Genomic DNA, 26,897 nt, shown 5'->3' on the forward strand with positions numbered 1-26,897 from the left:
TTGTTTCAAAGTCGGATTCTTATGTAGAGGTCAAAACTTAAAGGCTTTAGAAAAATATTTATCTTTTATTAAACCATGGTAACTTAAATCAAAAGAAAAAGCTTGTTTAGCATCAATCAATTACATAATCATTGTAGAGTTTCTAATTTCCATAACCTTCCCTTGATCATAAACTTGTATCATTCCACACCAACCTTCCCTTTAGAATGAGATGAATCACTCCAATTAATTTGTGCCAAAAAGCCATGAACTATTAAGTACTAGAGGCAAAAACTGCATTTAACTTGAGTCCAATAGAGTAGTAGTCTTAGTTCTACAATTAGTTTATTTTTTTGTTCATAACATTGATACACTTGTATTTTTTGGACCTACCATTATTAGTTTAGGGAACATTTCAAGTGCACCGGGGAGCACCGGTGTTCCAGTTATTTTAACCGTTGATTTCAATTAATATATATTATATATATTTTTTATAATTCAGATCAACAGTTAAAACAACTGGAGCACCGGTACTCCCGGTGCACTTGAAATATTTCCTAATTACCACCTACATAAGTATCTACATTAAGCAATATCTCCAAGAGTTGTGGTAGTGCATCATAGTTTTTATCCCTGTGTTTTATTTCTGATTTTACATCATTAATCATGCACCTGCTGTGAGACTCAGAAGAATAAATTTAATCAATTTAAAAACTAAAGTTAGGAACTGTTAACTTTTTATAGGAGTAATTTTTTTACAAAAGCCAATTATTAAATTATGTCTATTAGTGTGCACCTTTTGCAGGGAGAAATCAGTTTCCCATGACCAATAACAATGATCATTCAAATTGCAGTGCCCTGTGTAAGCACTCATTGATTCTCTCTTTGCATTTTCCCAATGCTTAAATTCTGTTGTATCTATACTGTCATTATTCCTGTTCCTTAAGCAGTTCATGCAGTATTGCAGATAGTGAGATGAAATGTCCATAATATACTATATTTTTATTGTCACTATATGAACCTGAGAGAATATTTTAAGTGCAAAATGTCTTTAAAGTCCATACTATAATGTAATTGGAAAGTGATTCAAATATTAATTGTATGCAATCAATATCATCATACTCACAAGAATGCTCATGAAATCCATGATCTTTTAAAGTGTCAATTTTTCTTAGCATTTTGTTTAATGAGAACATAAATGAACAAAGAAAATGTACTATGACAAGAAAAATGAAAAGAAACAAACTAATAATAAACACATTTTCTCATTTCTCCTTGCTTGAGAACTTTACAAAATTTTCTACAAGATTACCAAATTTGATTAACAACCAAACCAACAAAATACCAGTCTCAGAAAAGCTTAGCTACAACAAGAATAATTTATACTTAGTTTCCATCATATCATTAAAATTCTTCAGGTAGAGGTCGACCCTCTAAGAAGGACTTGAACAGCACAAGTGATCTCTTAGGCTGTGAAAATGGAGCTTCATGTGATGCTCCTCTAATGGTGGCAAATGAAAGGATATTACCATAAACTTGAGTCCAGCCACCCACCTGAAACAAACAAACAAGAAAGGAATTTTTTTAAAGCACACTCAAAATTTCGAGTAAACATCCAGTCCGGTCCTTAACAAGAAACAATGAGAACAAAGTCGTCTCTCAAGATTCGAAAATGACAAATTCGTCTCTCGATTTCAACAAGTTCTCTCACCTGCTCCCCCTCAAACCAGACCCTGTATGGCACAGTGGTTCTCAGCCTCAGTTTTCTTGCCAATTGGTGCACTAATTTTCTACTTCCAGTCAATGGTATAACTGAATCTTGATCACCACTGCAGAACAAGAAATTTCAAATTATTCTTCAATGCAAACTTAGTCACATCCAAACTTGGGTTAAGGCATTATTAGAAGGATTGAAGCAAGTACCTGTAGACCAAGACTGGTATTCCTGCCTTTACTTATTTACCAACAACTGTGATTGTTGGTATCTCCAAATCGCGCAGCTCATAATCTAGTACACTGAGACATAAACAACCATGGTAGCATTTTGAGTTAAAACCAACATAAAAAACTGTTGTGGCAAACCAAAAGTATTTGTATTTGTATGCATATACAAGGTTAGAATACAAAATACATATTGAAAATGAGTAACAACACATTATACACATATTATGGCTGATTTTTGTATGCACGTAGCATTTTTGTTCTTTCTAAATACAATGTTTGTATGAAAAGATGCAAGGTATAACACTAAGGTTCAACATAAATAGCATCTGAATTAGCAAATGTTATTTCTATGCTCCTGAGACATATTTAACGTATGCTCCAAGTAATTGTGTTTGCTCATGAAACATGCCTTAACATGCTTAATTACAGATGAGCTTCATGTGTAATATACAGAGAGAAGAGAATTACTTGCTGCAAGCAGACCATCTTGTTACTCCAACCAGTCGCGCATGCAAAGCCGACTGAACATCCTTCCTGTTCAGATAATTCACTGTTTCATCTTCAACGCACACGTCTATGGTTTCGGTAACTTGCTGATATGGCAACAAAAACAAGACCAGCATTTTCATGTCTTCATTACTCATATCATACACAACTTACATAGAAATCAATCCAAGGCATGTTGTGAATGGAATCAAAAGAATGAACTACCTGAGGATTGAGGACCTTGGTTTGTGAAAACACTGAAGATATACAAACATCAAGTGTAACATCATACTTGTCGACGAATCTACTAGTTTCTGTGCTAACTTGGCTCATAACCCTTGAACACATAGGAGAAACAGCTCCACTATAATATTCCCTCACATATCTTGAATAGTTACACACAGATGTGAACATTTGAAATGTTACATCTGAGATTAGTCCATGTGACCAGAAGAACTCAGCTCTTGAATTGAAATCTGCTTCGAATTCAAGAACTGGGTTGCCAAGCTGCACCAAAAAGAAAACTAGATTTTTTAGACACCAAGATCCTTTAGACTTTTCCCTTTTTTTATTTTGTAGAAGAACATTAGAAGAGGGAAACAATTAAAAGAAAAAGCTGGAATCAAAGGAAAGAAGAATAATTGGAAGTTTGTGCCTTTAGAAACTCACAGCAATGCCTTTTAAATTGAACAACTTCTCTTTTCTGTTGAATTCTAGCATAAGCTCAGCAAGTTGAGGAACATAGTGGCCTGAAAACAAATTGCAAACATGTTTTAATATAAATATAATCAATTATGCAAGAACCAATTTACATAAAGAACAAATGGGAGGAAAATTTACCAGCATAGCTTTCTCCTACTATGAACAAACTTCTGTTTCTGTAGTGTGGGAACTTTACAAACCAGTTTTGCAAGAATATTAAGTTATCCCTGGCTATAAAGTGAAAGAAAAAAATCAGAAAACAAAGCAATCTTTAAAGGTGAAAATTCTCTGTAAATTTTGTAAAGTAACATTTGATACTATCTCAAGATGTAGGCATGGCATAACTGTAAAGTATAACAGAATATAATGCAATACACATTACAGGGAACTTTGAGCAAAAGGGACATGGCAGAGTTTTGTAAAAGGTAAAGATAACAAAAGTAAAAGGGAAAACAGTAAAAAAGAACATTAAGAAGGGAAAGAAGTGAAAAGAAAGGAAGAAAGAAAGAAAGTTGACTAAGAATCTTCCTTGGGAAAATTCACTTTCTTCAGCAAGTTCAAAATGCCATTGTAAGAATAGAATTAACAGTGAAATAAAAATAGAAGGATGAAAAAGTTGAGAATTGTTGCCTGTGATCTTGTCATTTACACCCACATAAGAGGAAGTATCTTTTGAATAAGAGAATCCAACTCCAATTGGTGTTTCCAAGTACAAAACATTTGCTTCTGCAGTTTCATTCATAATATATGATTCAATGCTGAATGAATGAGTATGCTAAAAAAGGATGAAACTTTAACTACCCCATTAATGAAAAATGATACATAGTTTTGTATAAACAAAAATGTACCTCTGTTCCAGCTGAATTGGTTCCTCACCAAGGCCTCTCCTTTTGGCCTAAATGGTCCATTTTCAGAAAATGCACCAACTCCAATAGAAGAACAACCAGGCCCTTCAACATAACATGGCACACAATATGCTCAATATCTTGTGAGTGTGAATAAATGTATGCCATAACACAAGAAACAAAGCTAGAACTAAATAATGGGGGCTTCAGAGTTATTAAGAGAGAGTGTACCTCCATTGAGCCAAAGAACAAGGGGTTTGGAAGGTGCATCCTTTTGAGCTTCAACGAAGTAGAAGAAAAGTGCTTTGTTGTTGCTGTTATCAACAGTAACATAACCTGAAAACTGTTGAAACTCAACATGGGGTTGACCTGGTAAGCGAGTAATCTTAAGAGGTTGGTGTGAAGAAGAAGAAGAAGAAGGGTGTGGAAGTGCAAGTGCAAGTGAAACACACATTGCAATGCAGCTCCAAAGGAGAGAAGACATAAACATGGTTTGAACTTTGAAGAATCCAAATCCAACACACTTTTTAGCAGATAGTTATTGAGAGAGTCTTTGTGGTTTGTGCAGTGAACAAGTGTGTGTGTGTCTTGTCCTGGCTTCTGTATATAAAGTAAGATAAGAATAAGAAGGACTTTCTATAATCTATATTATTGTTAATTTTTTTATTACAATCCTAGTTTAATAGCTAAAAGTATATTACACTTGAGATTTTACTATAAGATTTAAAATTATTTTTGAAGACTTGTACAAATATAATTCAATGACAACCGGATAAAGAATTCAAAAAAGTGTATGCCCGTTGAAAGAGATGAGAGAGAGACAGAGAAAGAGAGTGAATGTGAAAGGAGTGAAAGAATAAATGGGGAGTGCTAGAGGATGAATGAAAATTTTGAACAACATGAACAACATCAATCAAATAAAAATACACTATACTTTAATTTAATATTATTAATTAAATTTATTCTTTTAATCTTATTAATTTACATTGTTTACATATTGTTCAAAAAATTTGTTGGTTACCTATACTTTTCCTAAATATATACTAAAATCAATTATTAAAATTAATTATTTGTATAACTATATATTAAAATATAAATATATATTAAAAATAAATTAAATTATAAAATATGGAAATTACTTATTTGGAGGGTCTGCAACTGTGTACATGCACGTGTGTGACACGTTAGGGTAAACCAATAAACTTTTTTAATTAATATCACACATTAGTCTTTTTTTTTTTGGGGTCAAGTCTACAACCATTTTTTTCAAAGAAATTAATATTTTATATTTTAGAAAGTTAAATAAATTCATTTTTTAAAATAAAATAATAAATTAATTTTAACTTTTATAAAAAAAATAGTGTAATTTGTTTATCTATTTTTTATTAGAAATTAATTTGTCTAAAAAAATTATTAAAAACAGAAGTCTATTTTTATTAGTATGTACAAATCTTTACATATCAAATTTCACATCTTAAATTATACTCTTTCATGTCATCATTTGCATAATTAATGTATCTTTCTGGGACCTTAAATTACTTTAGAGAAAATACGAGAAACTAATAAAATATTTGTACAATGTGTACAATAGAATTTGTCACCTGTATTACAACCATAATTATGTGATTTAACTGCATGATTAGATAGGCTCTTCTATATTCATTACATAATGTTAAAGGTACATGAATTTTAAGTAAGCATTTTTTCTTTTTATTTTTCTTTATATTGATTTTTTTTTTTCGGCCAACATGAATCAAAATTTAAACATTTTAATCATAATAAAGCTTAGATATTGTGTATCACAAATACAATAAAAAGAGACATCATATATAATTACATCTAACAATTATAAACTATTAACTAATTAATTGGTATTGTACTGCTGCCCCATACTTAGCTTATTGGTCAAGTAACGCATACAAAAAATGACAGAATGTTCACTATACATTAATAACCATATTTCTTGTACGTAACACACTACTCCAGAATAAAGTAAAGGGAAGATGAACAATGACACTGTTCTGCATATCAGAATGTATATATAAACTATAAAGCTTGAGAATGATGAGAAATTAGGTGAATAGTTGATGAACATCCACTGTGTCTGTGTGCTCCTGCTACATCTTCAATTATATATTTGCTTTTCTTTCACTTGTCTCTACTCTAGCATATATATGTACAGGACCTGTAAGGCCTTTTTTTATGGTTTTTTTTTTTTTTTCAAAGCAATTGAATTTGTGTTCAATGATCATATCATGTATGTAGGCATGGGGCTTCTTTTTTATCTTGATCCTAAAATGACATAATCTTTCTTGCGACCAATACACAACTAATTTAAGACAAATAATAAAGAGATTTATAATTGTTTTAAGTTTTTTTTTGTTGCTTACGGTATCCTCAATCCGACAAGTCAAGGAATAATTTGTCGCGGATGTGAACTTTATTTAAGGATTTGTCATTCGCTAATGAGTTGTTACATACACAAGACGGGATTTAAACCTCCAATACTTATTTAAACGGACGAGTGAGCTCATCATTCAACCAATCCAAATTAGTTAATTATTTCAAGTTATATCAAATATTTTAGACTTTTAGGTCATGGCCCTAAATGGGCTAACCCCTTATAGGCCCACTAATATCAGTCTATAACCAAAGAGGACGATTTCAAAAGCGACACCGGTTAGCCTATATGATCTACATTGGATACGGGTATTGGGTAATTTTTCATGCAATAAGAGAAGTAATCACCTATTTCAAATATGATTTCTAGCCATCTTGACCAAGTCACTACTTTTTCTATAAATACCTCATCAAATTCAAGTACTTTTCAAACCTAATTCTCATAAAAACTTATTACATTCTTGCTGATTTATATATTAGAGTCTCTTATAAATACTCTCCAACCGTCATTTTTGGAGTTGACGCGAAGGCATTTCAAGCACCCTTATTAGTTATTACCACCTTTGACCTCTTTCACAAAGCACAATTGCTTATAAATTTGTTTTAGGAGTGCCTCGAAACATATGCACGACTTTGAAAAGACACTATTGAATTTAGAGGAGAAAAAAATCTTAGATGGCTCTAATAATGACCTCGAAAGATAATGAGGTCCTCAACAAAAAATACCATTTTCGACTCCTGATCTTTACTTCTATGAGAGTGATTAGCTCCTTTATCAATATTTTCTCTCTGTATTAATGGAATAAGTCTACATGGTATAACTGTTGATTTATCCATTAAAAGCCAATTAGGATTGACAAATTCTTTTTTGTTGGGAGTCTCGTCTTTGAAGGATATCAAGGCTGTTTAGGTTTTTTATATATTTTTTGTTATTTTTTTAAATATATTAGCTAAATTTACGTGTAAAACTAAGAAATATTAGTAATTTTTAAATTATTTTTATTTATAAAAATTAAATAGAGGATATATTAGTAATTAACGTGTCACATAAATATATTCTGAAGAGAAATCATTGACAGATAAACTAATTAATCCCACAAAATTAAATATCAAGAACCAAACAAAAAAAAATTTTGTCCAGGTCCTCAAAGTCCTTTGAAATAATTATCTCATTATATTTAAAATATGAATAAATATTAAAACTTAACTTTTAATTATTATATAAATTTATTTTTGTAACTATCAATTTTTTTGGATTTAGATGTTAGAATTAGAATTTAAAATGAAAAATTTAAAATTTATGATAAAAATATAATTTCAAAAATGGACCCATATTAGCCGAAAACATTAACTTGTTGAGTAAATTCTTAAAATATGAGTCCAGATGTTAATATTTTTTTTTTTTTTGTGTTTAAACAAGGAAAGAAACAAAGTAAAAACTATCTTAAATCCGAGCGGATGATTCGTTGGAGATCAACACCAGGTTCAGACCAAATAACATGATTAGAGTTACTCTTGGCACCATATTTAGCCATCTAATCCGCAGCTCTATTTGTTTATCGGGACACCCATTCAACGTGAATAAGCCAAGGACGAGATAAAAGCTCCTGAATCTTGTGAACCAAATCTGTTACTTCAGATGAATACCCACTTGTAAGCTCATGCATGATGGGCAGAATGTCAAGGCAATCCGTTTCACATATAATATCCCTCAAACCGCAATCCCAAGCTAAAACCAGCCCCCTCCAAGCAGCAAATAATTCACATCTGATTATAGACCAAGGGGGAATGCTTCCAGAGCAGCCCGAGATCCAATCTCCCTTAGAATCTCTAATAATACACCCAAATCTCGCTAAATTTGAATCCATATGCAAGCTTGCATCACAATTAACTTTAAAACTATTGCCTACCGGTGGTTCCCAACACAGGCAATTTCGGAGAGACCTAAAGCCATTGCTTCGATTCCTGTAAACCTGTAAGTCCTTGGCGGTAATTCTGGCCAAGGCAACAACTTTATGGTCTGTCCAAGGGTTGTCAGTGTTGAATATGTCATTGCACCTATGTCTCTATACCCACCAAAGCTCTGCACCAAAGGACGCCTCATTGTTAGTCAAGGCCTTCCGAAATCACTCTTCAAGAGCAGTACCAGCCGTCGAGTCCAGGATACTAGGATCCAACATATACCAGATTGCCTTTGATCGTTCACAGTCTCTAAGGCAATGCTCCATAGTCTCCTGCGCCTTGTTACATCTCTTACACATATCTGAAGAAGTTAAATGCCGCTTGAATCGAAAGGTCTCAGTTGGTAGAGTATCATGTAAGCTAAGCCACATAGTAAATTTGAACTTCTCTAGAATGTTTGTGTTCCACAACCAGTTCTAATTACTGTTGGCATTCCAATTTAATATTTTATTTAATAACCATCTGTAACCCTCCCTTGCACTATACTTTTTTGTTGCTGCAGGCCACCACTCTCACTGTGGCTCCAACTCAGTCAAACTAGGATATCTCAGACCACAAATAAATTGCTTAATCTCATGCGGAATAGGCGTGGTAAGACTATCAACCTCCCAAGACACCCCTTTCCACAAGTCAGCCACCATGAAATCTGATTCAGAAATATGTACATAAGGAACAAGGTTGCGAAGCTTACCAAAAGGAGTCCACTCATCATACCAAACTGATTTGTGGACATCTCCAATATTCCAATGAAGCCCTTCCTTGAGATGCTCATAGGCACTAACAATGTTCTTCCAGGTAGCCGATGAAGAATTTCTACTGTTTCCGTTCATACCAGATTGATTCCTGAGATATTTATGCTTCAGAACCTGCACCCATAACTTCTCACTATTATTTAGACAATCTCATACTAACTTTTCCAGAAACGCCTTGTTAACACAGGAAGTATCCCTAATATCCAATCCTCTTGCCTTTTTAGGAGTTGTTAATATGTAATAATGATGGAGACACCAATAAATAGTAAATATAAAACAGCCTCTCCACTCTCCATCCAAAAGAAAAAAACAAAAAAACAAAAAAACAGAGTCTTCTCGTCATGCTAGAATTAATAGTTAATTTGGAAAACTTTTTTGGCCAAAAACTAACATTTGAATTGTGAAACATGCACCTATCCTATTGGGACCTAATCAAGTAGCGTATCTACCAATTACGAAGAATGGAGCTGAATCTTTGCCCGTAATCACGGATCAAAGGGGAATACTTGTTGCTGTTGATTGAGAAATGAGAATGCTCCCAAAGTCTACGTGTAACGAAGAATTATATTATGAGTTGAAAGAATAACATTAGATAATTAGATTTTATATTATATTATATAGATATACGTACTGAATTAATTTTAATTTGTTGCAGCTAGCAAGTGGTAATATAAATTAAAGCTCATTAGAGAGCCAATTAAAAACAATTAATTTCAACCAATAAATAATTAGACTCGATCATTAACTTTTTTTCTCTTCTATTTTTTTTTTAATTTCTTCTCATTTCTTTTTACTTTCTTTCAACATTATCACCCCTACCACCGATCACCCATTATTAGGGGTGTTATTGGTTCAGTATGATTCGGTTTTAGACCAAAAATCAATTAAACCGATTTATTTGATTTTCACAAAGTACTAATTAATCGGTTTATTGTCTGTACAATAATCAAATTTAATCGAACCGAACTAAAAACAGTTTGATTTGGTTGATTTTTTTGGTTTTTAAATCCTAACTAATAGAAAATTAATCTCAGTAAAATGATGTTTAAAACAATCAATAAACTGAAATAACATTACATTACATTTAAATTTAACACAATTTTAACTCATTCCAACAACTAAACATAAAACAAACACATTTGTTAAGTCTAAAATTTCTATTTCAATGCATTACTAAAATAATAAGCCACTTCTTTAGTTTGGTCGGTTCGATTCGATTTCTGCCGAACCAACCGAAAACCGAACCGAACTGATCGGGTTAATTCGGGAAAAAACAAAAAAAAAAAACTAATTTTTTTGGTTTTCTATTTGGTTGTTGTAAATTTTGGCTCGATTTTACGGTAAATTTCGGTTCGGTTCGGTAACTTACACCCCTACCTATTACTATCGCCAATCAGCCACCAGCTGTAATCTCGACCTATCTTAAATTCTAAATTCTAAATTTTAAATCTTAAATTTTAATTTTAATAAAATATCGGTTATAAAATTTATATAAACATTTTGTATATACATGAAAAAAATAAATAATAATAATAGGATTAAACATTGTTGGGTTAATTAATTGTTGGCGCTTTATACATGGCGCTATATAGTGGGAATCTATAACTGCCATTGATATACCTAGTTTCAAAATGGCACGCGTTACAGGTCTTTGTGCTAAACTATGAGCTCATGCACAAGGATGATCGAAATGTGTGCATCAGAAATGAATAATAAATTAAGTATATATGCACATATATATATATTAGTTACAGAATGCATGAATGTTAATATATTATTATATAGTGGTTAATGGTTACTCTTCTCTATCTTGTTGTGATAATAGAAAAAGCTTGTTTTTAGTAGAAAGATGCGCATGGGGAAATAAAGAAAAAGGAAAGAAAAACAAACAATATATATTACCATACCTTCTATTCGGCTCATTTTTTTGGATATGCGAAATATGTGTGTTGTGTATTATTATAGAAAATTTGGATGCTAGACATGAATGTGAGAACAGCTTTTTTTAAAATAGGAATGAAAAAATCGGACCATCCGATTTCTTTGTAAAAAAAAATAAACTTATTAATCGGACAATTCGATTAGTATGGAAGAGAAAATTTATATTTTGGTAAAGGTAATCGAAGAGTCCGATTTGTGTGCTCAAAAATCGGACGGTCCGATTTTTACTTCTGACACCACACTTGCATAAAACACCTATACACTCCATATCTACGTCTTACACCATTTTCTCTCCTACATCTAAATTAAAAAGTGCCTCTATTCTTCTATGTAAAGGTGATTTTGAACTCATTCTCTATCTCTATTTGGACTTATCCAACACTCAATCACTTTTTATTGTTTTGCAAGTTAAAGGCCCCATCTACAGTAGCATGTGCTGGATGCAATAATAATGTTGTTTGATTCGAATATTAATATTAACATATATTAAATACATCAAGACATGATGATGATCATATCAACATGGATATATAATCATAATTATTTTCATGAGCAAGGCCAAATATGATGATGATGATTTCTCTTCAACGAGAGGATGCATGTGTTTGGTTAACCTTTAATTTGTAGCTTATCATATATAATTATTGCATTGAAATGATGATATGTAACGCCGGGTTATTATGCTATCGATTCAGAAACATATATTGAACTATTGTTTGATCTAATAATATATTGCTCTATAAAATCTTGGTTATGAAGGTTTTTTATTTTCCTTCTTAAACAAATATATATATTAAAAATTAAATACTAAATTAATTATTATGTATTTATATATAAATATAGATATTATTTCAAATACTTTTAATATATATTTTATATAAATAATTGATTTTTTATGTATACACAACATAGATGGAGTTTAAATTCATAAATAAGAGTAACACCGAAAAAATAGGAAAGACTATTATGTCCTGTGTAAGAGAGAGAATTTTTTATCATTACGAAATATAAATTATTAGATTAAAATATAAAGAGAAAATGACAAATAGGTCTCTGATATTTTACTCCGCGAATATTTTCGTCTTTGACCATTAAAAAATACTTTTAAGTCCCTGACCTTCACAAAACTTGGACGGATCAGTCCCTGACAGAGGCATTTAGACGGAGGCACTGATCCGTCCAAATTTTGTGAATGTCAGAAACTTAAAAATATTTTTTAATGGTCAAAAACAAAAATGTCCACAAGACAAAAGGTCAGGGATCTATTTATCCTTTTTTCAAATATAAATGATTATAGCACTCTAGCATGGTCGGTTAAGAAAATATATGTATGTATTCATCACACAAAGACAAGCTTGGCTTGGCAAGCAAGTAGGGAGAAGCTTTAACCAACGTGATCAAGTGCTAATCATAATTAGGTGAATTCTACCCAACTCCCTCTAAAATAACATGTAAGTTACCCTTCATAATGTGTCACATTTTAATTGGTCATTACTTAACTATAGTTGGGTTATTTTGTAATTTATTATTTGAGATGGGTAATTATATAATTTCTTAAAATATTAAAATTCTACCCCATTAATTGAAGCACGTTCTCACGCAATCTCTTTCTACAGTGCATCATTTCTTAACGGGTCGTTGAATTCCCATGGCTCGTAACTTCCCTGTTCTTGCCAGTATAGCCAACGCGGACTTCATTGCTATCTCTTGTCCTCTCACTCAATCCCCCCACCACTCTTTACCAACATCAACATCATTAATGGTTAGTTCGGTTATTAAATTTTTTCATTAAAAAAATATATATTTATTTAATTACAAGATGGAATATATATTCATATTTAAAATATAATATAATAAAATAAATCTATTTAAAATACTTAAAAGTATAATTAAAATCATGAATATATAAATATAATAATAAAATTTGTACTCTAAACAAGTAAACATATTTTTTATCATACATAAATTATTTAAAATATAAATATATTATTAAAATTAATAATACAAATTTAAAATAATAAAATCCAATTTTTTACTGTATTTGTTATAATATTTTTATTCTTTTAATTTATAATTTATTAGTACTTTATTATTTAATTAATGATTAAACAAATTATTTTTATAAAAAATTATGTTCTGTATTATCTTATAGAAGAGACCAATATATTAGTTTAAAAAATAAAGTAAAAATGAAATTTTAAATAAAAAATATTTAATATTAAAATTTTTAAATATAAAAATAATTTGTATAAATATTTAAAAGATAAATATAAAATATATGCATAAAATAAATAAAACAGATAAAATGGAAGTACTCATGAGAAATAAATAATTATTTTTGTCTCCTTTATTTATTTTAAACATGTATTTTATATTTATATCCTGAATATCTATATAATTTGCTTTTGTATTTAAAAATTTTAATATTAACTATTTTTTATTTAAAATATCATTTTTACGTTAATTTTTAAATTGGTATATTGGTCTCTTCTTTAAGATTATACAAAAAATATTTCTCATGAAAATAATTTATTTAATCATTAATTAAATAATAAAATATTAATAAATTAAAAATTAAAAGAATAAAAATACTATAAAAATTACTTGTAAGAAAGTTGAATTTTATCATTTTAAATTTGTGTTATTAATTTTAACAATTTATATTTTTTTTAAATAATTTATGTATGATAAAAGATATGTTTACTTGTTTAGAGTACAAATTTTATTATTATATTTGTATATTCCTGATTTTAATTATACTTTTAAGTACTCTTAATAGATTTATTTTATTATATTATATTATATTTTACATATAAATATATATTCCATATATTATTTTTAATGAAAAAAATTTAATAACCAAACTAACCATTAATTATATTGGTAAGGAATGATCCATGGTAAAAAGAAAAAAAGAGATTGAGTGAGAAGACATGAGATAGCAATGAAGTCGGTGCTGACTATACTGGAAGTCGGTGCTGACTATACTGGGAAGAACGAAGAAGTTACAAGCCATGGAAATTCAACGACTCGTTAAGGAATGATGCACTGTAGAAAGAGATGGCGTGAGAACGTGCTTCAATTAATGGGGTAGAATTTTAATATTTTAAGAAATTATACAATTACCCATCTCAAATAATAAATTACAAAATAACCCAACTATAGTTAAGTAATGACCAATTAAAATGTGACACATCATGAAGGGTAACTTACATGTTATTTTAGAGGGGATTGGGTAGAATTCACCTCATAATTAATATGACCTTTATATGTTACTATATCATATACATAATTAATTACCTCGCCCCGGTGTAAAAAAGAAAACATAATAAAAAAAGATGCAATTTCCAATAATCTACTTTTCCCCCCTTAGCTTCTTTTTCTTTTAAGATTTTGGAGTGTCATGTTTCTTCCTCTTTAATTTCTTCTCATTGTTCCTCCTCCTTCGTTAAATAAATTTTAAAAATTCTGTTATTGCTAGCATATGGGGTACCTTGCATACAAATATATGTTTTCATTTAAGTAGAATCATAAAAATATATATTTTCCAAGTTGAATGAAATGCAAGTTAACATCATATTCCTAATGTGTAGATGAAATTATAATATTCACAGTGATTTTAACATAGAATGCACAAGAATTTAGATTTAGTTAGTTAGTTACAAGTTACAATTACATGAAGTGTTTTGATTAGCATAAATCACGTTCTTTATTCTGAAGTTATAATAAGCCTCGCAAATTAAAGTTGAAAATATTTAACTCGAGTGAAAAGTAAAAACTAAAAACTAAAGAGCACTACTATAACAAGTTAACAACCCTAGTTAGTCAAAGATAGTAAAATGAATAAACAAATAAATAAATATAAAAGCACATATACACAGGTTAAAACATCAAATTAAATAATCGAACTTGAGTGGTAACATGCTGCTCAACCATTCAATATTTAAGTCTACATTTATTTATAGGTATGAAATACTGAAATAGTAATATAAAGACACAAAATTATATTTAGCAAATAAGATATAGACAAAAATATTATATTCAAAGATTTTATGTCTTTTTTAATAAAAAAGAACTGAAACACTAAAAAAATAAATTATTTTTTATTTATTTTTATAATTATATTTTTCTCTCAAAATTTTTATATAAAAAAATAAAAATAAATTCTATTTTTATAATTTATTTTAATTTATTACCAAATAAAATATAAAAATATTAATTTTTATATATTTATTTTTAATATTTTATTCTCAATATTTTATTTTGTCTTATTCTTAGAATCAAACACAACCTAACAAAACATAATTGCTAGTTCTTACATTGCTATCACATTCCCCAACTCTATATAATAACCGAACTCAGTTGCATAGTTATCTCTTTCTTCGTCTTTTATTTCTAAATTGTTCTTATTGCATCGTCCTTTAGAAGTTTGTCCATAGAAGAGACATGCATATATAGTATAGTTATTATTATATTTATGTATGTAGGTTCTAAATATAATAACAAACCCACTAGGTTGAAAAATGAAAATATATAGAAATCAATAGATAGATGCACCATGGAGCTGTTCATAGTAAAAATTAAAGTAGAAATGTTTCATTATTGATTGAAGGTTGAACTATACATCTGTTAATAAAGGAACATAACTATCACTTTCAAGTATATATATATATATATATATATATATATATATATATATATATATATATATATCTTCAAATTAAATAGGTGTGGAGGGAAAGTTAATTATCACAAATTAGGACCCACGTTGATTTAGTATGGATAGATATATGTATCCAAAAAAGTGTTACAAGTATTCATGCCTATGAGAATTAAAGGTGACACAAGATGGAATTCAAAGGAGATGTGGTTGGTGGTTTTTTTTAAATGTTTCTAGCTTTTAATTCCACATTTTCACTCATACCAAATTTTCTTTTTACCCTTTTATCCGACCTAACCCTATTGTTAGTTGGGTTGAGTTGAACTTGAAAGTCTAATGTAATTGTAGAATAGAGAGTAGAAAATGAATCCGAACATATTGTCGATTAGTGTGCCAAGAAAATACTAAAAATTCCAATTTATTCTCTTAATTTGTTTTTTTTTTGAATTGCTAAATAAAAAAGTTTTAAATTTTTTATTTTTTAATATTTTCAAAAATAACATATATATTTAAATTTTGCTCATTTAAATATTAAGAAGATAATTAGAAAAATAGACGGCTCAATTTGGGTAAATAACTTAATTAAGTTACTTTTGAAGAAATAACTTAAACAATAAATGCTTGTATTAAAAGTAACTTATAAATAAGTTATTTTGTGTTTGGTTTTTTAGTTATAAAAGTACTTATTTTAAGAGAAAAACGATAAAAAAAACTTTTTATTATGAGAGAAATCATTTTTTTTAACTTCTCCTTAAGTACCAAAATAATTTTTTAGAAAGTTACAATTTTATTTTAAAAATTGTACCAGATATTAATACTATATTTTTTTATAAATTAAAAATTAAAAAAAGTCACTTATGAACCTATCCAAACGGGTCTAAGACTCCTAATTACTCCTTTTCTTTAACCAACGGTTTCAGGTTCAAGGCTTTGGTAATACAAAAATCGATGTCTAGATATTATATTCATGCATCTCATGGGATTTCAAATGCTTGATTAAATAAGATAGACTCCAATTAAGGGTACTGAAACTTAACATCGTAAAGGTAAACATGTTTGGAACTTTGGATAAATGAGTAGTTATGCTAAATTAAATAAGATTTCGTGATTAGGTGATGTGAACATGCTGCTTATTGTTGTTTTGAATGAGCTATATACTTAATTGAATTATGTTACTAGTTGGGTTAGGTTTGTAAAGTCAATCATGTCCAACCTACGACTTGATGTATGGTCTAAAGTTTAGTAATTTTAAATGCAAACCAACTTTATCAACCAAACCCATCCAGCATTTAAGACATGGAATGAAGGCGTGACTTCAAATGAAAAAAAAAAAGGTTTATATAATGTAGTGATGGTGTAAATCATTCTATAAAATTTTTCAATCATATTCATATTTTTATATGATCATTTATAAAACAATTGTAAAATATAATTTATTTGCTAATGTAACAATACTTAATTAGATACATTTCTAAATTTTTTTTACAAAATTACTATATATAGATAAAAAATCGGCCATTATATATTTATATATAAATACATTTAATATTTAACTCTTTTAGTATGTACTTTATATTTTATCACATCTATATGAATGTCTAATTTAATAATTAATTTTTTTATGTAGTCAATATATCCAAATTAAATTTAACAAAAATATATATAATATTTTTTTTGAAAATATTTTTTGTATTTCAAGAAATAATTCCCTTTTAATTTAACTTAACTGGACTCCAACTCATAAATTTCTAGTTTCACAGTGAATTCTGCATAACCAAAACAAATTTAAGGGTATAACTCTAACACGATACTTTTTAATTTTGGGAAATATCTCAATCTAATTTGAAGCTTTTATCTAAATTTGAATATTATTTTATAGCTATAAAGGAATCTGAAGCAGACTTTCTCACAATAATTTTAATACATTATTAATATTAAAAATTCGACACAGTAATATCTTTTAAATATTTAGAATAAATTTTATAATATAACCCTTCTATCTATTTTAAAATGTGAATAAATTAACAAATAATTAAATATTAAATAAATGAATTCAATTGGTGCTAATATCTTCTTTAATATTTTTATTTTTCATATCATTTACTTAACATTATGAATAAAATAATATTAAATGGTCTTATAAAATCATATCAATTAATATAAAATCGGCATTTATGTCAAATTATTGACATTTTATTCATTTAAAGATCTTGTAAAACCATTATAATTTCTAAGGTATAGTTTATGTGACTTAAAAATTAAACAATTAATCAACCTGAATTGTGAACTTTATTATCATTATTCAACTGATTTTTAAACGTTGAAATGAGTGAGATTTGTTGGACACTTCAATTACAACAAAATGTCAGTCTATGGACACTCTTGCCAGCAAAGAGAGCCAGACAGAGAAATAATCATTAATATTGCCAAAATTAGACAGACCATAACATGACACAACTGGATGGGGTTATCATTTTCCGTGGTCCTTATTTGGGTAGTAATTGTTAGACTCTTACTCCTTGTTACTGTAAGCTTCTGAATTTATAAACCATTTAAACTCAATTCACTGAAATTTATGACATCAAGAATAATATTGTCATTTTTAGAAAAAATGTTGCTATTTCCCAATTGAATTGTTGTGAAGAAACTCAATGTTGAAATGAATTGAAGGCAGAAGCAGCAAAGCAACCAGATTGACACAGACCTGACCATATTTTCGGAATGGTTAAGGCAAACTTTCCTAATCAACTTTCTATCCTCCACCATCCCTTCCAATTTTTATTGTTTTGGTGGGATGGTAGGTTGATTATTGATTAAGCTTAGGCCCCTAGGAATTGAACTATACACTGACACTGATCTACACTTTGAATTTATCAGACTAATTTCCTTGTCATCTGTCAATTCACTTCCCCCCAAATAAAGAAAAAAAATTCCAGGGCCCCTTCTCCATGAACTGCTGCTAATATAGGAGTTGTTCTTCCTTAATTTAGGTTCAGTCAATATCTCCTCAGTATAAACCTCTTTTTTCACATTTTAGCCCTATAGTTTAGGCCATTACCTTTGCTTAGTCAGCAATACATATTTCCCCCTTCTAAATTTTGGATCAGTAATTTCACTCTTGACACCCATCTCAGCAAAATTTATTGGAAGCCATTCTCAAGCCACACCATCTCTCACTTACCTAATTCCGCAATCAGTTAAACTCATCCTTTCTTTCAGGTAACTTCGGCACCAAAACCAGATGAAAAATTCCCCCCCCAAGAATCATCTAGCCATCCATACAGTCCACCGTCATCTCCTGAGCTACTGGCCAGTCGGAGTGTAAGTTATACACCCGCCAACTGCCATTTCCAACGGGCGGGCTTAAGGGTCAAAATTGTCTCCTCTAACCAGTTCTGATCTAATGATTTCACAACCCCCAGCCAAAATCAATGTGTTTCTTGATTTATGTTTCACATATTTTAGTTTACCAAAGAGAATTAGGTCCTTTATATTTTATAATTTAATGGCAAAATCTTGCTCGTTGGCCCTCCTATAAAGCAACGCAGATGCTTCCACCCTGTTATTTATACAAAATGGAGGGAGGGAGAAAGAAGCATGGCAAGTCAAATTTAGAATGGCAAGTCAAATTTAGATGGAAAAACCGGCCAAAGGAAAATAGTTATAGAGAAGAGATATTTACCATCCAGGATGCACAATAAATTTTCCTTGGCTAGCAGCCCAAGCCACCTGCTGAAGACAAGAAAAAGCAAGTGCACCAGTCAAACATCAAAATTAAGAAAATCAAACTCTGGTAGGATTTCACATGTTTGGTCCAAGTGGGAGCAGGTTAAGGAAAGAAATGCATTTGACGTTCATGAATTTCTTCTTGCTTTAAGAGACAAAAAAGCACTATCCTCTTGATTTTGTCAAAAATAAGAAAGCAAATGCTGAAGTTTCCCCAAGTACAATTTGATACACCATGATTCAAGAACAAATTGTTACAAATGGGAATCACATATATGGATGTGGATAACCGTGGTTTACTATCCACTTCTCTGGATTAAACCACAGATAATAATAACACTTCCAATGAGCGTTTTCGCACTGAACTGCTGCAATTGGTACCAATTTTATTCCATCAAGTGCATCACTATTATGAGTCTATTATTCACTGCAATATTGCAAAAAAATAAATCCGTTCTATATGCTTGATACAAATAAATAAATAAATAAATATCAAAATTATGTCATGTAGACAGGCAGAGACACCATAACAACACCCAGAGTAGAAGTCAAACGATACCTTATCAGTTCCAGGTGCATTTGCCACTACATGAGTAACCTGATGATCAAGCTTGTTTGTACAAACAGCACCAAATTGTTCAGCTGTCTGCCACAATGGGTGTAAATGAGGATTGGCTTCTTCACGAGGAAATACCCTACTAAATACTATTCGACAACCAGCTAAGATTTTTCTCTGCTCTGACGCTAGGATATTTCTTACATCCACTTCGTGTAAGGATGGAGAAGAAAAGAAGATTTGGTGTATTTTCTCAATAACCTGCTTGTGGAAAAGAAGTGATTACGCACTGCCAAATCATTTAAATCTGCCTGCCAAAGAAGAAAAAAACAATAAACTTACTGCCAAAGAGGATGCTAGAGTTCCAGCTTCAGGTCTCTCGTCATGATCAATCTCAAGAAGAGAAGGGCCAGGAAGTCCAAATTGACGTCGACTACAGGGGAAGTATGTGTACCTATAATATCTTAACTTAATACAGGGATGAAGGAACCACCAAATATATGAAAGCAGGAAAGACTTCTGTAAGTTTAATATGAATGCTTCACTTACCTTTCCACCACAATCAGGTTAAGTTTGTTATGAGGCCAGACTCTAACAGAATCATCTATAATTACGACAGCTGACTCCATTCCCAAAACCCCTTCTAAATCCTTGCTTTTGGGAACTCTCTCATCACCATCAACTGAATCAGCATCATCACCTCTAGAAATAACTCTGCCTTTAAACAGAACTCCCTTTGGATCGAGGATCTTTGCCATTTCTGTTGCATATAACTTGTTCCCCATTGTATAGAGATGCAACTCATATAGCTTACTAGCCTGTATAGCATTTGGATAAGTAAATTTTTTATTTCAAAATCAAGCCTCAGTATGATGTCATGCTTAAAGCATATTGAAGAATTGATATTACCTTCTCCAAGAAATTCCAGATCCCTGGCCTTAGTTTAGTCCACATTCCCATATGTGGAAAGCGAAAAAGTTGTCTCTGAGTCTTTTCTCGGTCTTGCTCTTCTTTCTTTCTCAATATCGCATCATGCGCGGGATCAACTTCAACAAACTGAGAAAAAGGTTAATAGGCAACTATAGAAATTTCCATACACAGACAACCCATCGACACAAATTACCTTAGCAGAATTAAGAAGGGTGTGATCTAGGTCCAAAACAAGACATAATTTCCTAGCAGCAAACATCTTATTCTGTTCCTCTATCCTCCTAGCCCTCTCTCTCTGAATAGCAGCCTTTTGCTTCTCATCATAGCCTTCAAAAAGATGCGCAACATCTCCCCATGTACCCTGAGACTTTGAGGAAGCTGATGCATTGCCAGTCGACAGGTTCTGAGCAGTAGACACAACAGCCGTCGGTTCTGCTCTATCAGATTTCAGGGGTACAGAAGCAGAAGATATGCTAGAAGATTCTTGTTTAACAGACACAATATCAGCAATATTTTTCAGATTTTTGGTGAACTGTCGGGCAATATCAGGTGGTGCAAGCTCTGTTTCAGCTCGAACCTCTGGTTTCAGGGCATTGACATTGTCCCCAGTTCCCTGGTTGTTTAATGCAGGGGATATATCGGATTTGAATTGCTCACTCCCCATACTCCCACTTTTCTGTAGAGAGTTACCATGGAGAATACGCCGTGGATCACGTGGTTTCATGCGAATCTTCCCTGGATCATCTTGTAGGATTTGTGTCTGTGTCATTAAGAGTTAAAATTAAAAACCTAGTTTAGATTGAGTATAAAGAAGTTAAAACTTTAAAGTTAGACCTCTCAATAATGAGGAATAGAAGAAATAGATAATTCGAACTTGACTTAAGCAGTTTGTACTCTATGATGTTACATGGATAATCCTCAATGGTTGCCATATTCAGAACCAGATTATTTAGTACAAAGAAAAAACGTGGTAATGTTAAACTTAAATCCAAGATGATACTTGGAAAATATAAGGCTGCAAGCAGAGTAGAAGACTATATGGTTTGTACTTTAGTGGATCGAACCATTACTTTGCCACCTCAAATCCTCTACTACTGTTGACATTTTTGCATGTTTAATATATTTTTGTAATGCTTTCTTGAAAGCTTGAGAGTTTAAGGCACTAAAGTCTTATTTAATTATGCTATTGTTTGTGTTTGTGAATATGATTCATATGGACATGCATCTGTACCCTAACTTTAAGAAATTTGTTATAACCAACATACTGTATACCAGTACATGTGGCCATATCCATGCAGCAATAGAATACTTTTTAAGACATATTTACCGTCGAAGTTGCTTGCGATGAAACCGGTAAGGGTCCAGTTGACTTTTGCTGAATACCAGCGGTCATTGATGGACCAATACTAACGGTTGTATTTGGCCCCATTGCCAAATTTTGGATTGGTAATTGCACCGTACCCATAGCAGGATCAGATGGCTTTTTGGCTTCAGCTGCTAATCGCTGCTGTTGTTCCATAAGTATATTTAGCAACATGGTTGGATTTACAGCAATATCCTTGAGCAAAGCAGGAAAAGCTGGGTTGATATTACTTGTAACCGGTGCCTGCTCCTTTCCATTATTAGTCACATTGAAATTACCAGAAACAGGAAGGGAACTGCTCACTGTCATAGTATTTCTGGGTTGAAAATCCACATTCTCCTTTAAATGGTTCCTTTCTATTAACTGAGACCCAATAACATTATTCTCTTCCAACCAACCACCATTTCCAGTTGTAGTTCTTATTTCTCTTGTATTAAGCTCAGTATTTTCCAATGAACTTTTTAGTCTCTTTGCTACGGCAACATCGAGAGAAGGATCTTCAGAAGCCTTTTGCTTTCTTGACATCATCATTCCAGCATGTTCGGTAGCACTGGAATTGGAATTAATGAATCGCAGCCTAGGATCTCTACTCTTAGCTGATGTTTTCATAGGGTACGATCCAGAAACTGGAGCATCAGTTCTTGAGGTAATCAGTCCATGCACACTAGAACCATCAATAGAACTAGAAGAAACAGGTGGTTGCTCTGAAATGGTTGTCTTATTGCTTCTCAAAGAAGCACCCTTAGGAGCACTTGAGACCTCCTCAGTTGCATCAACATCCATATTTCCACCATCACCTGAAGGTGTTGGACTTGGAAGTTTATCATATGTAAAAAAAGAACTTCTACCAAATTTCTGTTGATATGTGGAAACAGCCTTCAAAGCATCAGTCTCATAGTGATGAAACTTAGAATCTTCGGTTTCAACTTCCATCTTCCCAGACTCTATCTTACTAGCAGGCAACCTAGATCCAACCGTTCCCTCTTGAACAGAAAATGCTTTGCTAACAGGAATGCATGACGGTGCTTCTCGCGTGGGTGATGGTAAGCTGTCTATATCATGATCCTTGTGAAGGTCTAACAGTGGGAGTAGAATCCCTCTGCCTTTAATATTACTTTGTCCATATTTCAAAACTTCCAATGAACCTATTGAATTAGTGTTTAAATGCTTGCTAGAAGAAACAAATTCCCCAGCTTTCACAGCTGAAATTTCCTTAGTCATTATCTCCTTGATCACCAGTTGTGTCTCGTTGGCACAAGCCTTAATATTGTCTATAGCACCAATAGAATCAACAGCAGAAATCATTACCTGAATCTGCATAATTGAGAAACAATGTTTCTGACTCTTACCTTACTTTCTCTAGATTGAACATTGTGTTAATGAAGTTAAAATTATTTCCAAAACTAAACTGTATGAAGCATCACCTCTTTCATATTATCAGGAGAGAACAATTGTGCAAGCTGATCCTTTACCAAAGAGAGTAATCTGACAGAAATTTCAACCAAGGCGACACATGTTAGTGAAAGAAGGTACTTCAAGTTTGTATCTTCATAGAATACAAAACTACTGAGTGAAAAATTTATACGTTGAGGACCTTAAAATGGTATCCTTGCATTGTTCCCTTCGTGAACCGTCCTTGAAGGAGAATACCTACAATGAACAAGTAAATATCGTGAAACAATCCACAGAAGAGCAACACATGATATCTAGAGAAGCCACATGGGGGGAATCACAAGGGTCTTACAGAATATACTAATTCAACTGCTTTAAATGCCAAGAGAACAAGATCATCCCTTTCAGAAACCTCAAGTCCAGAAAGCACATCAGGCAATCGCTGCAAAGTTTTATGCAGCCTAGAGCAAGTCCCCTCAAACGATCTACAAGAACAAATAGCCACAAATAAAACAAAATCGATTCAGTGAGAATAAACTCCAATGTCAGCAAATTAGTTGAAACAAACAAAAACCCATCAACAGTTCTTCACTTACTCCTCCACATTAGCAACTGTAACACCCTCAAGAACCTCCCTAACACTGAGGTTATCAGATGTGGAATCAGTATCAGAAGCAACTACACCACATTCACCAACACTCTGAACCCTCTCTGTAACTGATGCTTCAGGGTCAGCGCCATCATCATCAATCTCACCCTCCTCCAACTCTCCTTCCTCCTTATCATCATCCACAATCACCACCTCACTTGCATTCTCCTTAACACCAGCAGACCCAGAAGACGATTGATTGGAAGACATGGCAGCACTGGCATTAGCATTTGCATTCGAATCAGGATCAACGTCCATTACAAAAATTTCGTTAAGGGACCTGTTCTGTACAGCTGTTGCCCAAGCTAGATTAACCAAACCATAGCCACGGCATATAGTAGGGTACTTGGAGTATAGATCATGAACAGTCCAAACATTAGGATCGCTTCCTTTTTGCTTGTTGTTGTTGTTGCTGCTGCTGTTGCTGCTGTTCAACTTAGCAGCCTCTTTGTTTTTGAAAACCTCTTCAGTGATCTCTTCTATAGAAGAATCGGAAATCTCACCCTCTTCCACATCGCCTACCCCCCTCTCCATACCTTCCGATTTTATAGCCTTCAAGTTCTCACAATCAGAAAATCTAAAAACCATAAATGAATCCAATCGAATCGAATAAAATCCAATCCAGCCCACAATAAACACAAAAAGGCACACACACTCTCTCTCTCTCTCTCTGTTTTAAATCAAGAAAATAAAAAATAAAAAACAAACTCGCGGATTTTAGGGCGAAATTTAAAGTTAGGGTTTCCAAGTTGTGTTTCTTCAAGATCTGGTGAAATTTAGGGTTTCTCAATGTTCAAAAAAAAAAAACCAAGGCAATCAAAATCAAACTGAATCCAAGATTTCGCGGAGTGTCAGATCTGAATTACGAGATAGATCGGGAATTAGAAGGTGTTCAGGTCTTCAGATGCGAAGCGTGGATGAAGCAATAGAACTTTTTTTCGCTGAGAAAGAAGAAATGCGAAAAAATCGTAATAATAATTCTCCTTTTCAATTAGAAAAAACAAAACATAATAACGTGAGAGTGGCGAATTAGAGAGAAGAGAGAAGAAATGGAAGGTTTATATAGGGATCACACGAGGGAGAATCTATTTGTGACTCGACTTTGAATCTGGACCGTACACGTCAGTGATCCCCGAAAGGAACCGTGCAACTTGGATTGAGAATGACAGTGGTAAGAGTGTGCAGTGTGATACACGCACTAGGCTATGTATTTATTCTTGCGGTCGTGATTTTGATTTCTAAGTGAATAGGCATGTTTTTCTTGCCCCTCTCGTTTAACTTAATCTAACCATACAATTTATTGTCCAAAGTCAAAAAAATAAATATATTCATATAAAAATAATTATAAAATTTTTATTATAGTATCTATTAATTTTTTTATCTTTTTTTTATTTTTTATTAAAGATAAGAGATTCGAACTCGCAACTTCTTAATTGAGTATGGGAAGACTATATCATTTTAGGCAAAAATTTGAAAAGATAGGAGACTCAAACTCGTAACCTTTTAATTGAGTATGGGGAGTCTATGCTATTTGAGTCAATTAAAAGATTGCAGGTTCGAGTCTCCAATCTTTCCAAATTTAAGCCAATGAGTAATAGCTCAAATGGCATAGACTCCCCATACTCAATTAAGAGGTTGCGGATTCGAGTCTCCTATCTTTCCAAATTTTCTTATCTTCTTACCAATGAGTAATAACTCAAATGACATAGTCTTCCATACTCAATTAAAAGATTGCGAATTCGAGTCTCATATCTTTGATTAAAAAAAAAATTTCTTATCTTCTTATCTTATGCACAATAGGTCACTTTGGATTCGAAATTAAAGATTATAAAATTGAAATTATCAAGAAAGATTATACGCAAAATTATGACTGGTAGTTGGTAACTACATAAAAAACTAAAAATAAAAGATTTAGATAATTTAATTTTAATATATTTGATTAAAGATTACTTTAATTAAATTTTAAATTAAAAATAATTTTTACTAAATCAAAGTAATAACAATGATATTTGGTTAAATAATTTTTAAATTTTAAAGAGATTATTTTAAAATAAAATAAAATAATCTTTATCAATAAAATATATTCGATTTGATCTTTTGTTTTTAATTAAAGTAAGTTAATAGGTGTGTCTTTGAGAAGCTAATAAGTCCAACGTCGAAAATAGTGCAAGAAGCTAGTACATGAATTCAATAGTCATACTTGATGAATGCTAATAATTTCTCTTTATTCTTACTTTACTCTTTCTTAAACTATTTATCTTCTAATCACATTTAGTGATAATTAAAAATACCCAACTTCTTTTGTACTTCTTTATAGAAATATTATTATTTTATAATAATAAAATAATATTTACCTTTGAAAAAAAAAAGTTAATGCGATACTTCCAAATTTTTTTTCATTAAAGTTAAATACTATGTTGGCTTAAAAAATGATAAAAAGACCACCTTAACTTACTTTAGTCAGAAATAAAAATAAGATCAGATATATTTTATTGACAGAAATTATCTCATCCTATTTTAAAGTAGAGAGTAAGCAAGTTGAATATTTACTTGCGATTTAACTAAAGAGTATTGCCATTTAACATAACGTTTTCTATATACTGAGAAAAG

At 31.4% G+C, this 26,897-nt stretch overlaps 2 protein-coding genes across 3 annotated transcripts; both read right to left on the reverse strand.

Moving 5' to 3' along the window:
• Nucleotides 1–1,225: 1,225 nt before the first annotated feature.
• LOC107635580 (serine carboxypeptidase-like 45) lies at nt 1,226–4,535 on the reverse strand. The gene is made up of 10 exons (XM_016339088.3): nt 4,188–4,535; nt 3,960–4,061; nt 3,742–3,837; nt 3,250–3,342; nt 3,079–3,158; nt 2,635–2,916; nt 2,392–2,516; nt 1,903–1,995; nt 1,691–1,808; nt 1,226–1,533 (listed from the first exon to the last, which is right to left on the reverse strand). Exons 1-8 carry the CDS (start codon nt 4,444–4,446, stop codon nt 1,935–1,937), a joined length of 1,098 nt encoding a protein of 365 aa, XP_016194574.2. The 5' UTR covers nt 4,447–4,535; the 3' UTR covers nt 1,226–1,533; nt 1,691–1,808; nt 1,903–1,934.
• Nucleotides 4,536–18,202: 13,667 nt separating this feature from the next.
• Nucleotides 18,203–25,318, reverse strand: CPL3 (C-terminal domain phosphatase-like 3). 2 transcript variants are annotated; one of them, XM_016339090.3, is made up of 12 exons: nt 24,235–25,318; nt 23,991–24,123; nt 23,841–23,896; nt 23,671–23,731; nt 22,211–23,560; nt 21,077–21,643; nt 20,863–21,009; nt 20,503–20,771; nt 20,296–20,407; nt 19,957–20,214; nt 19,354–19,400; nt 18,203–19,230 (listed from the first exon to the last, which is right to left on the reverse strand). In XM_016339090.3, the coding sequence occupies exons 1-12, from the start codon at nt 24,873–24,875 to the stop codon at nt 19,167–19,169; spliced, it is 3,705 nt and encodes a 1,234-aa protein (XP_016194576.1). In that variant the 5' UTR covers nt 24,876–25,318; the 3' UTR covers nt 18,203–19,166. The 2 variants fall into 2 exon arrangements, with proteins under 2 accessions (XP_016194576.1, XP_016194575.1); XM_016339089.3 differs by having other exon boundaries at nt 19,354–19,403.
• Nucleotides 25,319–26,897: the final 1,579 nt, after the last annotated feature.

Source organism: Arachis ipaensis, chromosome B4 (assembly GCF_059453495.1).
Source record: "Arachis ipaensis isolate K30076 ecotype BB chromosome B4, ASM5945349v1, whole genome shotgun sequence".
NCBI classification, from domain to species: domain Eukaryota; kingdom Viridiplantae; phylum Streptophyta; class Magnoliopsida; order Fabales; family Fabaceae; genus Arachis; species Arachis ipaensis.